The sequence below is a fragment of the Pteropus vampyrus genome, unplaced genomic scaffold (genome assembly GCF_000151845.1).
Source record: "Pteropus vampyrus isolate Shadow unplaced genomic scaffold, Pvam_2.0 Scaffold1000005008, whole genome shotgun sequence".
Classification (NCBI taxonomy): domain Eukaryota; kingdom Metazoa; phylum Chordata; class Mammalia; order Chiroptera; family Pteropodidae; genus Pteropus; species Pteropus vampyrus.
In genome coordinates, this window is record NW_011919410.1 from 609 (window position 1) to 15,106 (window position 14,498).

Consider the following 14,498-nt stretch of genomic DNA (forward strand, 5'->3'; position numbering starts at 1 on the left):
CACAATGCCTACAACTTATTTTGAAAATTTAAGGATAGGCAGTGACAGAGGTAAGAGCTTGACCCGGGGAAACCCAGAAGGGAAGTACTTGTTCCTCATTTCATTAAGGAAATCTCAGGGGTAAGAAGTGTGTTTGCTGGCGATAAATATGGAGGCAGCCCCACGCGAGAGCCGAAGGCTGTCTTTGCCGTTTACAGGTCAATCTCTGGGGAAAATTCTGGCATCACCCCGGCTCCTTACACCTGGTGGACCCACCAGGCAGTCAATAAGGGGAAAGCAGAACGAGTCAGCCAAACCGTGCGCTCAGGGCCCACAACTGATCCTTGCCCGGCCACGGCGTGACTTAGAGGCCTTGGCAAGCTTCTGTTCCTCTTTTGGCTTCTGGATCCTCTTCATATGGGGAGCAAAGAATTGCTGTAGCTGTGCCTAAAAAATAAAGGAAAGGAAAGGAAAAAGGAAGGGCCCAGAGCTGGCAGTGCTGCGGGTAAACGCCTTAGAGCTCTCAGTGATGGCGCCCTACGGCACCAATTATATACGATAGTGTTTATCGGTGTTAGTATTTCTCTTCCTGTTTTGAAATTGGTATTCTTAGAAATCCTCTGATCCCCATGCGCTGTGTAGTGGTCAGGAGCCAGCCCCGGGGCTCAAATCTGCCTCTAGCACTGGAGCGACGTGTTGTGTCTCGCCCAGATGCCCTTGGGCAGCTGGTGTGGGCTGACAATATCTCACAGGTGCCCCTTCTCTGGAGAATTGCCCCTCCCCTAACCACACACCCTTCACTCCCTCAGCTCCAAGGCAGAGCTGGCCTCATAGCTGACTGGAACGAGAGTGCAAAAGGGTAGTCGTGGTGGATTCAACTCTACGGTGCAACATGCAGGATCTAACTAAAGTATGTTTCAAGCCTAGAGACTGCCTTCCTTAGTCTTTCTGGCCTCTCCTACCTACTTCTCTCTCTCCCCTTCTCCAGAGGATGCTCCCTTAGGAAAGCACTTGAAGAAGCAGTCCTGTCTCAGACCCTGCTTCCGGGACATCCCTCCCGAGGAAAGCATTTCGCAGCTGCGTGTGTGAGAAATTCTAGTAATTGGGACAGATACATCGAACAAATATCTGATGTTTACTATCATAGACATTTGTTTCTCGCCTGCAGCATGTCTACTTGGTGGAGTATTTTTTGGGAGGGAGGTGTACTCTGCTTTCCTCACACTTTGGGGAACTTGGGCTGATGGAGGCTCTGCCATCTTCTACGTGTGGCTCCAAGGTCACCTTTGACGGCCGCATAAATGGGGGAGGAAGGCATTCCTGTTTCTTAACCACTCAGGCTCAGACGTGACATCAGTCATTTCTGCCCACATTCCATTGTTGGGAGCTAGTCATATGGTCCACTTCCAGAGGGGCCGGGAAACGTAGTCCATGGCTGGGCAGTCACCTCTCAGAAAGATCTCTACACCCTGAAGGGAACACGAGTCTTTGATGAGCCGTTATCTCTGCCGCATTAAGTGACCTTGGACAAGTTATTTGATATCTCTGGGCTCAGCTTCTTTACCTACAAAACTGGGGGCATAATAGGATCCCCTTCATGGTCGTCATGGTTCGATGAGTGGAAATATACAAAATTCTTGGTGCCAGGGCTTGGAACAGAGTAAGGACTCACAATGCTAACTATTTTCATCATTTGTGGAGAATCTACTTTGGGTTACATATGATACAGGCCCTGAGGTGCAGGGAATCATCACATCTACCTTACAGAGAGGATGATGAAGTTCAGAGAAGGCAAGTGAATGACCCAAGGCTCCACAATCGAGAAGTAGCAGAATCAAGCCTGGTAGCCGACAGAGTTTCACACCAAGGACTGCCAAAGTGTCTGCTAAACAGCCCCATGCCCAGTCTTGGCATTTGCTGCTCGAGATACGCAGGACGGCTGCCTTCATATCCTGACTTAGTCTTATATGGCTGGGCCCTTGCCAGCCTCTCTTCTCCTATCTCTTATCACCCTCCCTCAAACCCACTCCAGTCCAGCACCTGCTTGCATTCTAACCCTTACATAAGCCAAACTTACTCCCACCTCGGGGCCTTTGCCCCTGCTCTCCCCTCTGCCTGGAATACTCTTCGCACATGTCCTTCCACAGCGGGCTCTTTTCCCCACTCTGCTCTCAGCTCAAAGGTCACCTCCTCAGGGAAGCCCTCCCTGATCCCAGTTCAGTCCCTTACCTTCACAGCACCTGCCCAGCACCTAGCACCATCTAACATTATTTTTGTACTCACGTATTTGTATAGCGTCTGTCTCTCTCCTACTAGGCTATACACTCAACGGAAGCAGGGCCCTCATTCTAGCTGGCCTTCCTGTATCCCAAGCAACTAGGATGGTGCCTGGTATAAAGTTCAGCCTCGGGAAATATGTGCCGACCAAAGCAAGGCATTAGTGGACTACTCAGGACCCCGTGTGCTCACCTTCGTTCCCCTCTTCCTTCCGGGACACTGCTTCAGGCCACGCACAACTTCAGAAGGCGCCATGCACACAGCCGCACGGCGAATCGTCGGAGGGGACAGCGTTTCAGCAGCTACGTAAATGCAGCGATGGCTCTGTGATGCTGTTTGTTGTTGTTGTTGTTATTGTTTTTGTTTGTTTGTTTGTTTGTTTGTTTTTCTAAAAAGCTAGTTTTCTAGCACACTACTATTCCCATCTATTTCTAGCATAGAAACTTTGCTTTGTCAAGGAATACCCTACTTCTTCGATAGAGATTCAGTCTCCACTGGCACCCTCTCCCCCTGCTACGCCTCAGTTGCCTCCTGGGTGGCAGGAAGTGGAGACTCTAGGCCTGTGTTGGGCTGGGAGGGGAGAGAACAGAAGAGAAAACATGAGGAAAAGTCGTAAAAAAAGGGAATAAAAAAGAAAGCAATATGGGAAGAAAAGTCAAAGAAAAGAGAAGTAGATCTCTGTGGGGGCAGAGGTTAGGGTAGAAAAACCATGGAGACTGGCCAAGACACACCAGCAATGTCCTCACAGGCAGTTGGGCCATTTCCGCACCTGGGGCCAGAAGGTGGCCAGATTGACATGAGAGATGAGGAAACCGTGTCCCCAAATACCCTGAAACAGAGCGGGGCTGGGAACCTACATGGCTGGGCTCAGGAGGAAAAAGGGTTGGGTCTAGACAGTGGAGGCTGAAGAAAGATGCTTCTCTTTTTAAATGCTGAGAGATCTGGGAGCCTAAGCCCTGGTCTAGGGGACAGGTGGGGCAGGGAGCCTGGACTCTGGTCTGAGGGAGGAGGGGACTCAGGGTGCTCTAAGGTGTGAGACTCCGTGGGTGGGCCCAAGCTCCTTTCCCAAGGCCCTCCACTCCCCACCCATTTCCTGGGCTGCCTCTGGTGAGGCTGGCTTATAAAAAGGCTCAGTTTCCTGGCAGAAAGAGCAGGAGAGAGAGAGAGTTCTAGCTGCCTTGACCATGAGCCCAGCCTTGCTGCCAGCCCTCCTGGGCATCATCCTCATGCTGCCTCGTGAGTGAAGACCTCAGCGTGGGTGGGGATCTCCCTGGAGGACGGGCTAAATGGATTTACTGTCCCCATCTCAGGAGCGCAGGCCCTGATTTGTAAGTCGGGCACACTGGAGTCCGTGGTGGATGTAGCACAACTACCCTTGCAGTGGACGGCTAATGAGGCGACCTGTGCAGATGGCTGGGGTTGCCAAGACACGATGCTATTCATTGAGAATGGTGAGCAGGAGCCTGCGGACTCCAAGCCCGACTCCCACGCTCTCCTATGCAGCGATATCCCTCCCCCTGCCCAGTCCTACCTGCGTCCTGTGTCGGGACTCAGAAGACATGCTCCCCTCATTCCTGGAGCAGTCCCCTCCTCAACAAGAGCAACCCCTCAGGTGCCCAGTCACCTCCTCTCCAGCCTCTCACCCCAACTACGACGCAGACCCCCCAGGACCCTGGTGTCCCAATCCTCACCCCAGCCTGTCTCCCTCTCTCGGTCCAGGACCCCAAGTGTACGTATTGCTCATCAAGAGCTGTACCAACGAGGAAGATCAAGAGGTCCAAGTCACCGAGCACAGGGCAGGCCCTGGCCTCTCCGTCATCTCCTACACCCACATATGCCGCGGGGAGGACCGCTGCAATGACCTATCCACCAGCCTCCCCTTCTGGGCCCCGCGCCCCAGCCCAGGTGAGAGGGAGGAGGGAGAGGAAAGGGATGTGGGGGAGGCGGGAGCAACAAGGCCCAGGGGGTCGAGATGAGCACAGAGGGACTGTTCATTGAGATCTCCCTCCCCCTCCCCCCACCCAGCCTGCCCACAACCCCCAGGACCCCCCTCCCACCCCTGCCCAGGGCAGCATCTTCTAACGGTCCTGGGGCAGCGAACTGGACACACCTTCTGATGTCCGACCCTCCACCCTAGACTCAGCGATGGCCCTAAGTTGGGCTTGCTCGGTTTTCTGTGTGTTGGGTTTGGTTCACCCGTTTCTAGTCAGATTCTGGTATTTTCTTTTACGAAGCAAAATTGGCCGGTTACTTTCCACCGTCCTCGTCTGTATCGTAAGCCGGGTTTGGGGTGATGTTTTACGTTGCTCTGTTCTTAGCGTCATCTTGTTTGCTTGGACCCTGTAGTGCGGGTTGTGGATGAAATTTGCCCTGGTTCCTCATTCTCCAGGGCCCCTCCGCAGACCTCATGCTCCTTTCCTCCCGATGTAGCCGCACGACCCTAATTTCCTGCACCCCAGGCCTGCATGAGAGGAGCCCCAGCAGGGCACATCTGGGGAGACTGAGAAGCTTGATCCTGGGGACCAGGAAAGGGGAGACAGGTAGAAGGCACCTGATCTGAGTGTGAGCGTGCTCAGGCCTTCCTTCCTCTCTCGCCTCCCCAGTCCCGGGGTCCGTGCAGTGTCCAGTCTGCTTGTCTACAGAAGGTTGTGACTCTGAAAAGAAGCTGACCTGCCCTGCCGGGCACATGCACTGCTACAAGGGGGTCCTCCAGGTCCGGGGAGGTGAGCTGAGACATCGTGTTGCCCTCGGACCACTGAAGGCAGGGCGGGTCTAAGGACCGAGATCTGAGCCTCTGGAGAGAGAGGGTTGCTGAGGCCTGGGGCCTGGAGGAGGGTGGGCCTGGCTTCCCAGGGCCGGGCGGTCCCAGCGCTGGTCTCTCCTTCTCTCCTCCTCTCCCTCTCTGCCTTGCTTCCTGTCCACAGTCGGTATGGACACCAATCTGAGAGTTCAGGGATGCATGACCGAAGCGACCTGCAATCTGCTGAATGAAACCAATGAAATCGGACCCCTGTCTTTGACCGAGAACTGTGGTGATGGTGAGTCCCACGCCAGAAAGACCAGGCTGTGACCTGCCCTGCAGCCCCGGGGCACGACGACTCTCGTGAAAGTCAGACATTCAAACACGTCCCCCCAGTCCCAGCACCCACAAGGAATGTACAAGTGCGTCAGTCACTCGAGCATGTGAAAGGTGACGGATTGTCCCGGTAGGTGCTTCATGGTGAGGCTGCCGGTACGATTGTCCAGCTGAAGGGGAGAAACAGGGCATGGGTCCAGGGGACAGATGTACAGGACAGGAACCCACGGGTGGGTATTTTAAGTGACTCCAGGACCGGCCAGTATGTTGGGGCAGCCTGTGCTGATGGGAGCGGGGAGGGGGTGGTCAGAGGGGCAGGGAGGGCTGGCCGCTTTGTATTCTGCTTTATCCATTGGGAGTGGACATGAGTGCGGCGGCATCCACGGGCTTTCATGCTGGGAGCGACTTCTGCTTTCCTAGCTATTTCTTTACACTCTGGACCTTGGGTAGTCCTGGGTCTCCCACTTTCCCTTGACCACCAACCAACCCTCCCTCAGCCGAGCCCCACCCATTCTTCTGGAGCTCCCAGTGGCCATACTGCACAGGAAAGGTCAGAGAGAAAATCGAGGTGCTTTGGGTGTGAGAGGGAAAGCAACAGCCCAGCGGGGACACAGGGAGGGTCCCCACCTACTGAGCGCGGCCCGCACGGTCTGCGCGAGGAGCACCTCTGTGGCGGGGAGAGGACCGGGGCCTCAGGAGAGCGGGGGGAGCCTCCCAGTCCGACCCTGGGTTTCCTCATCCGCCCCCCGCACCCTGCCCCTAAAGCTTCAAGGAGGAAGTTGAGTGAATTCAGCAAACATTGTCCGTGCGCCTGGACCTGTGTGGCTAGACTGGGAGCCTTGAGGACAGGGCCTGGATGTCACTGCCGCACAAGGGCTGGCTCAGGAGGGATGTCAGTCTGTGCAGGATTCCAAGACCTCCCGTGGAGACCCCAGAGGACTCGGACCTCGTCCCTGCCCTGAAGGGCCTCCAGGATGAGGAGCGGCGACATCACGGACGGTCACAGGGCTGTGGTAGAGGGTGGTTGGGAAGCCTAGGGAAGGGAGATCCTGATGTCCTGGGGTGGGGTATCCAGGAGGGCTTCGTGGAGGAGGTGACCCGTGAGCCATGTCCTAAAGACGACCTGCAGCTTATTAGTAGCAGAGGAAAAGGACACTAACAGGCAGAGAAAACAGCCTCGCAAGGCCTGGGGGTGGGATTGAGCCGGAGGTTTCCAGGCAGCGACCCTCGGCTCTGCCTGAGGAGAGCTCGTCAAGAAGATGCAGCACAGCTGGGATGGGGTGATTGCAAGTTTTCCGGACGGACGAGGTGGGTGTGGGTGACCCCGGGTGAGCCAGTCCAAGCAGAAGGGGCCGTGGTGCGGGACCAGGAGACGGGAAACGACCTGGTGTCTTGGGAATGGGTATTGGTGCGGGAGCGAGGAAGGGGCAGGGAGGCCTGCCGGTGGTCCAGCAGCTGCAAAGCCAGACCGAGGGGTCGGTCTTTCTCCCGAGGGCGGGGGCCGATGGGAGGGTGCTGAGCAGGGAGAGACAGTCTGAGGCTCCCCATTTCATTCCTGCTGTTTCATTGTCTGGCCCTCAACTTTGGGACTAGGTGTATTCATAATCCAGAAGGCGTTTCAGAAACAAATTGGAATAACTCAGGCCCCACGCCATACCACATCGACACACAGCACACAACACACACAACAGACAAACGGCATTCACCATGCCACATACACAGCACACGTTATATGCCACACACGGGCCACCTGACTCCTGACACGCACCACACACACCGGAAACATATACCACAGAGAGCACACAACAGCTCACCACACCTCACATGCCACATACACCACACACAAACAAAACACAGGCACACAGAACACATATCCTCACCTGCACACACACGACACATACCACACACATCACACACACGCCACACACCATACAAACTTATCCTATGCATACCCCACACACCCTCACGCATACACTCCACCCACATACCATGCACAGACGCTACACAGACCACACAAGTGCCACTGAAAACACAGCTTCTACACCCCAAACGAATATTCCTGCTACAGAATCCTATTCCGTTAGCTTTCAGTGCCGGGGTCAGAGCTGGCAGGACGCCTTCGCCATTCCTGGTTCACGTCAATTCCGCAGTTTAGCAAATATTTCTTGAGCATCAGCAGGAGCAGGTGTCAGAAGCTGGGGTACAACAAGACGTCATGGAGAGAGAAGGCGTTCCAGGGAGAGGGACGGCTCCTGTGAAGGCGTGGGGCTGGGGGACGGCAGAGCACAGACTGCCCCAAACAGGCCGCGGCAGGAGCCCGCGCAAGTAGAACCAAGGGCTGCAAGGGGAAGGGCCTTGGCTGCCCCCTAAGGAATGGGGCAGTGGTCCACAGTCAGGGAGAGCACAGCACTCAACCGCCTAGTGTCTGAATCAGAGGTGTGGGTTCCCGTCTGGGTTCTGCCCCCGAACCAGCTTTGGAGGATGACCATCTCTTTGAGCCTCTTTCGCCAGATTCAGAGAGGAGGGGATGATTCCAGGCAGTGGGGTGCGGGGAGCACATGCAGACTCTGGGGTGGGTGTGTGCCTGCTGCGTGCTGTGGCCAGGAGGAGCCTGGAGGCCAGTGTGGCTCCAGCAGTGGGATCGAAGGAGAGCAGAACAGGACGTGTGGGTGGAGAGGCAGGGGGAGGCCAGGTCACCCAGGGCCTCCGGGCCATTTTAAGGACTGAGTTTTATTCTGAGTGGGATGGACAGTTAGTTATTGGAGTCTTCTGAGCAAAGGAATGACATGAATCACCTTACCTTTTCTGAGGTTCCTTCTGGCCACTGGGTGGAGCCTAGAGTCAGAAGGACATGGGGGTAGGGTGCAGGGAGAGTCAGGAGGAAGCAGGCAGGGCTAGGGGGTCCTGGACCGTGGTGGGGCAGCAGAGGTGGTGAGCAGCGGTCAGGTCTGGAGGTGCTTTGCATCGTAAGCCAACAGGATTTCCTGATGGGTGCAACACGGAGTGCAACACGCAGAGAATTGTTAAGGGTGACAGCAATGTTCTCATCTTGAGCGATTGCAAGAGAGGAGCTGCCATTGACTAAGACGGGGAAGGTGGGGGTGGGGCGAGCGGGGTCAGCCCAGAGGAGGCCGCAGGAGCCAGGGGCTGCAGTCTGCCAAGTTGGGAATGAGCCGTCCTCCTCCGCGGGGCTGCTGTGAAGGTGACACAGTGAGCATTGCCGGGTCCCCAGCCCGGAGCGTCTGCATCATGCGACACGTCGCCGCTGGTCACGTAATGGCCTTCGGAGAAGGTCTAGGCTTCTGGCTTTCCCTCTGGACTCCTGAGCACCCCAGAGGCCAAGGTAGCTGAGGATGGTCCTCGATCACTGTCTCCCCGCCTCGCTCACCCCGAGGAGCCTGGCTCTGCTAATTACCAGCGACGGGACACTGGGCAAGCTGCTTTAGAACCCCTCTGCCTCTGTTTCCCATCTGGAAATCGGGAAGGGGAAGAATAACACCACTGCCTTTGGAGGGGGGGTCGTGGGAAGTAATGAGCTAACCCAGATGAGTGCGCCCCTTGGGAGGCTGAAATGGGCTTTCCACGGAAAAGGATCACGACAGCCGGGCATGTAGGAAGTGCTCGGTACACACTAAGCGCTGGAGTATTTTTGTTTGGAACATCATGATTTTCAGTTAAAAGGAGATACGGTGTCCCTGTGGCCTCCCACTTTCCAGAGGAGGACATTGAGGCCCAGGGCAGGATGTAGAGCCTGGCTCAGGCTAAGGAAGGGCCCTCCGTTTGGCTCACCCCACAGCCTCCCTCCGTGGCTGTGGAGAAGGCTCCCTGCAGACGTTGGAGCAGAAGCAGATAGAATGGGGTGGGCTCAGACTGCAAAGGCTCCTTCCTAACTCTAGACTGAGGGGCTGTGTCCACGCCTCCTGGCGTGTGGCTCAAGACCGTGCTCGCCTTCCCAGGGACAGGACCTGGAGGGACAGACGCGGCCCTTTCCCTGGCTTACGCAGACCCTCGTCGTTTCTTCTCCCCAGCTTTTCGGACCTGTCAGCGGGGCGTCTTTTCTGAGATTCAACCATACCTGGCCGTGAAACCCATCCAATGGCGTGGGTCCAAGAATGTGACATGCGATTTGAACGAGGTGTGTCAGGAGACACTTCTGCTCATAGACGTAGGTGCGTGTGCTGTGCGAGGCGGTGAGACCCTGCATGGGGTCCTGGGTCTCCTGTCTTTGACCCTGTCCCTGAGTTTCCTGCCTGGTGCCCCCACCCACCCTCGCTTTAAGTTCTGAACCCAGCTCTTTCTCTTTCTGCACCTCATTTTCCCCTTCTGAAAGTGGGTGGGGTCAAGGTGAAGGCCTAATGTAACCTAGTTTGCCGGGTAGGCCTGAGGAGGTGTGCGCTGCTCCGTGCCCAGAGCTGAGTGGATGGGATGACTTTGTTCAAGGTTCATTGTGTGCCTGGCTCTGTAGATCCCATAGCATCTGCTTTCTTGCGGTTTTACCGACTAGTGGGAAAATAGATAAACAAAACAAAACAAAAAAAAGCAGGATATGGATATAAAGATAAACCCTAGGATTGGAATTCCACAGAGAAAGGAGACAGAGAGAGAGAGAGAGAGAGTGGAGGAAAGTTGTAACTTGAGAATGGCAGATCAGGGGAAGCTCTCCTGAGAAGGTGACATTTGAGCAAGAACTGTGAGGTGGCAGAGCTGCGAGGGGGACCCAGGCTCAGGCCCCAGGTTTGCCCTACCAGCCGCGACCTGTGCCCTTGCACTCAGAGAACCCGCCTTCTCCCTCTGCCTGCTGAGCCTCGGGGCTGGCTCCTGCCTCCCTTGGAGTCTCCCCCCTCCCAGCCCAGCTTTCACTGTCTCACCCTCAGGACCCAAAGCCCTCATAGTGGGGAGCAAAGGCTGCAGCGAAGCCAAGACAAAGGATTCCAAGAACTTCTCCATATACTCGGAGCCCCCCGGAGTTTTTGTCGCCTCCTATGCCCATTTCTGCTCCTCTGACGGGTGCAACAATGCAGGCAGTACCAGGGTGCTGCTGGACTCCCTCCCTCGTCCAGGTATTGGAACTTGGAGGGCTGGGGTGGGGGCGGGGGAGGGACCAGGTACATGAAGAGATAGGTGCCCAGAGACTCTGAGGCTCAGGAAGGGTGCTGCAGCTGGGAGCACAGCCAAGCACCCCGACCCTCTCTCTGCTCTCCAGGTTTTCAGGCCCTGGGACACTTCCAGTGTCCCGTCTTGGTGGACGACAATGCTTTATATCCTGGTGACTCTGAAAATGTCACCTGCCCTAAGGGCAATACTCATTGTTATAGAGGTTTCCTTCTACTCAGTGGAGGTGAGTGCTGAAGGCCAGGTCCCAAGGATGAAGGTTTGGGGGCCTGCATTCACTGGCCCTGCAGTGAGGAGGTGCTGGAGGCCCTGACTCAAGGTCTTGAGGGTAAAGACGGGAAGGGAGGTAGAGTCTGGGATTCCTGGGTCTTAGGAATTTAAGTGTGCACTATTTTGAGCCCTCTCTGATTCCATTTCCATTCTTTAGGTGGGCTGTTTGACACAATTGCAATTCAGGGCTGCATGGCGCAAACTTACCTGATGAACCATACCCAGAATATTGGGGAGTTGACTGTATCTGAATATGCTGTTAAGCTTACTTTCCCTGCTGGAGCTCCGCCTCCCCCCACCCTGGCTTGGGTGGTGGGGCTGGGTCTGTCCGTAGCCCTTTGGTATGGGGTACCCTTACTGCTGACTCCATTTCCCCATGATTCTTAGCCTCTGCTCATCCCGTGTACCCAACCCTCCCTCTGGCCTTATAACCAGACACTGAGTTAGTGTCCTATCGTCTCCATGACTTCCCAGGCAGCCACACGCTCACACGCTTTGTGGCCTGATAACAACACATGGAAGGGCCTGGGAGACGCTCGCCTGGCCCTGTGGGAGCATGAACACTGAAGCAAGGGCCACTAGTGTCTGATAAATAAAGACATCGTTTTTCCTCCCAGTGCTGTGGTTTCTCTATGGGGGGTGGAGGGGGCATGGGGCCTGGCATGGGGAGGAGGGGAGTCCAGTGAGGGAGTCACCATCTCAGGCCAGTCCTTCACTGATTTGCCGCACGTCTCTGGTCCAGCTCGGGTGATAGTGCAGCCTTCAGGGTGCTGCGGTCAAAGGCATTTGGGAACCGCCGTGACCTGGGCGGTGAAGGTGCGCTTCGACCACTGAGGCTTCTGTCTTAGGAGTCCGGCTCCCAGCACAGACGAGGACTCACTTCACTTGAGTTACTTGACATAAGGGTTTGTGTGAAGTGGGAAACAAGAGGGTGTCACAGTGTCCTGAGGCTGGTGCTGCAGGGTCTGCCGTTGTCACCCTAGGCCTGGAAGGCTCCGGAGAAGCCATGACCATTGCTAGAATCTGGGGTGAGGGGAGGTCAAGAGGTAGCTGACTGACAGGAGCTCAGTGAAATAGGATCTCAGGCTGAGTCCTCAGTCCAGACCACAGTTACTCTGTAGGGAGGGAGCTGGGCAATTAGTCCTCCAGCCTCACTCATTGTCAGCCCTCTGCTCTCCGGTTGGGGCTCCCCACTGACTGCACCAGCTGGAAGGCAGGAGATCCCATGGACACAGTCCCCATAGATCTGCCACCCACAGCACAGAAAGCCGGGGGGGTTAGGGGAGAAGCAGAGAGAATGAATCTGGACAAGGAAACACAGTGTCCATACAGCTCAGCCCTTCTCTCCTCACATCTCCCCCTTTCCTTTGTCCAGATGGAAATCAGAGCCTTCAATACAGAAGACACAATTCCCCTCTGTCACTTCCTCATAGTAACATGGTGTGCTAAGGACAACAAAGCCACACTCCCACAGTGCTAGAGGGCCAGCTCTTCACATAGCACAGGGAGAGGAAGATGGGGGAGGTGACGTAGAACTTAGCTGTGGAGGTGTGGGGTGTACTGGTGGCAGCCAGCACTGCCTTCTTCCACCGCCGGCCCCATATTCTCTCACTACCTGCCAATGCCTCCTCTGGACAATTGTTGTGGGACGCAAAGCTTCGTTCTTAGGGGAAGCGAGTGTTTGATGGTCTTGTCTCTATGGAGTGTCTGTGGTTTTCCACCCCACAGGGCCACTGGCCAATGAAACAGGAAGATGTACCCCCAGGAAACCTCCTGGCTTCCAAACATAGTCCTCCTTGAGCCACCTACTCGTCCTCCTTCTGGCAGTCAGGTTCTGTCCAGCGATGAGCAGAGCGATTCTCTTTGTCCGTTTCAGCAGCATGAGGAGCACAAGATGGCCAGGGTGCGGGTGTGGATTCCACGTGAGTAGAACTGTGATGGGATCCCTCAGCCACACTAACCTAAGCCTGGTCTGCACGTTCCCTCCTCTGTGAACAGATCACCTGGAATCCCATGTGCCCATAGGTGTGGGTGGAGGGCGGGGCAGGAGGAGCAGGTGCGATGTGTGTCTCACCCAGCACCTGGGGCGTTCGCCTCTGTCCTCCATTCCTGCTTGAGTCTGAATTCATACACACCTTTCCCATGGATGATGGACGCTGCTGTACATGCTAAATGTCACATTTTAGTGGCCCAGAAAGCACCCAGTGTGATGTGCAGTTCAGGTCACGATGTCCTTTGTGTCCTATGCTCAGAAATTCAGACTCTTTTGGAGTAATAAGTCAGGCGCTCTCTCCAGAATGAGGCTAGTTATCTGCAGAAGAAACATACTTTTGCTCCAACACCCTCAGGTTCTGCACTGTGATTACCCTATTATCTCTTTATGTCACAGATACGTTTAATGACGTTAGGTCTGTTGTGTCATATGGCTTGAGGTTCAGGACAGCTGAGTTTCCAGCCTGAACCTTCACCGGAGTCCTTTCCTGCTCAAGGATCCACCGATAACCAGCCATCTTATGTGTTCCGTCAGCAATGAGCAGGAGAAGCATGTCAAAATGTGCTATATTTCCCCCATAAACCCTAAGAGACCTAACTCTTTTCTGAAGGCAGCTGCACAGGGTGTAGCAAATTGTCTCTCAGTTTAGAAGGAATCATATAACAAAATAGCATGGCTTATCAACAACAGAAATTTATTTCTCCCAGTTTGGGAGACTGGAAGTCCAAGTTTGAGGTGTTTGCATGGTTGGGTTCTGGCGAGAGCTCTCTTCTGGTCTGCAGATCTCTCATTGTGTCCTCACCTGGCTGACAGAGAACTAACCAGCTCTGGATTCTTTATATAAGTCACTGTGATGATTAGTCTTATGTTCAACTTTACTGGGCCAAGGGATGCCCAGGATACCTTATCTTTGAGTGTTTCTGTGAGGGGGTTTCCAGAGGAGAATAGCATCTGGATGGGTGGGATAAAGGATCCCACCGCGTGTGTGGGCTCCTTCCGAATCTTTCAGGGCCTGAATAGAACAAAAAGGTGGAGAAAGGAAGGATTTGCTCCCTGCTTGAGGTGAGACATCAGCCCTCCTGTTCCTCAGCCTTCGACCTGAGACTGGAACTTATACCATGGGCGTCCCTGGTTCTTGGACCTGAGGTTTGTTCTGGTATCACCCTTACCAGCTTTCTCAGGCCTCCAGCTTGTAGACAACAAATCATGGGACTTCTTAGCCTCCATAATCATGAATTGATTTCTCATGATAAATCTATTCTATTCTATTCTATTCTATTCTATTCTATTCTATTCTATTCTATTCATTTTCTATTGATTCAGTTTCTCTAGAAGACTCTGACTAATAAAAGCACTAATCCTATTCACAAGGCCCTGCTCTCATGACCTTATCACCTTCCAAAGACCCCAGCTCCAAACACCTTCACACTGGGGTTAGGGTTTCAACGTATGAAATTTGGGAGGATACAAACATTTAGTCCAGTGCATTTTGATTCCACTTGGACCCAATAACAAAGCAGAAGCTGCTTTCCAAATGTCGGATCCCTGTGTGAAGAAGGAGGCATGGGTTTTCTCCAAAATTCCAAAACCCAAAATTCTGCATTGTGATTCTCTTATTGTGCCACATAAAATATGCTGAGCTTGAAACATAGACACTCTGACTGTTTTTAATTTCTAAATATAATCACCCAAGAGTTATTTAAAAGAATATTTTACAAATTTCCAACTGGAAGATTTTGGTGGGAGATCACTTGATTTTACTTCTTCAAGACAGTGTGAGGCTTAGTCAAG

General features: G+C 54.3%; 1 protein-coding gene across 1 annotated transcript; it reads left to right on the plus strand.

Moving 5' to 3' along the window:
* Window positions 1-3,439: 3,439 nt before the first annotated feature.
* Window positions 3,440-11,335, plus strand: LOC105311572 (CD177 antigen-like). Its single transcript, XM_011387545.2, has 9 exons — window positions 3,440-3,492; window positions 3,567-3,707; window positions 3,976-4,161; window positions 4,860-4,979; window positions 5,181-5,294; window positions 9,289-9,501; window positions 10,207-10,392; window positions 10,536-10,670; window positions 10,872-11,335. The coding sequence occupies exons 1-9, from the start codon at window positions 3,441-3,443 to the stop codon at window positions 11,099-11,101; spliced, it is 1,377 nt and encodes a 458-aa protein (XP_011385847.1). The 5' UTR covers window position 3,440; the 3' UTR covers window positions 11,102-11,335.
* Window positions 11,336-14,498: the final 3,163 nt, after the last annotated feature.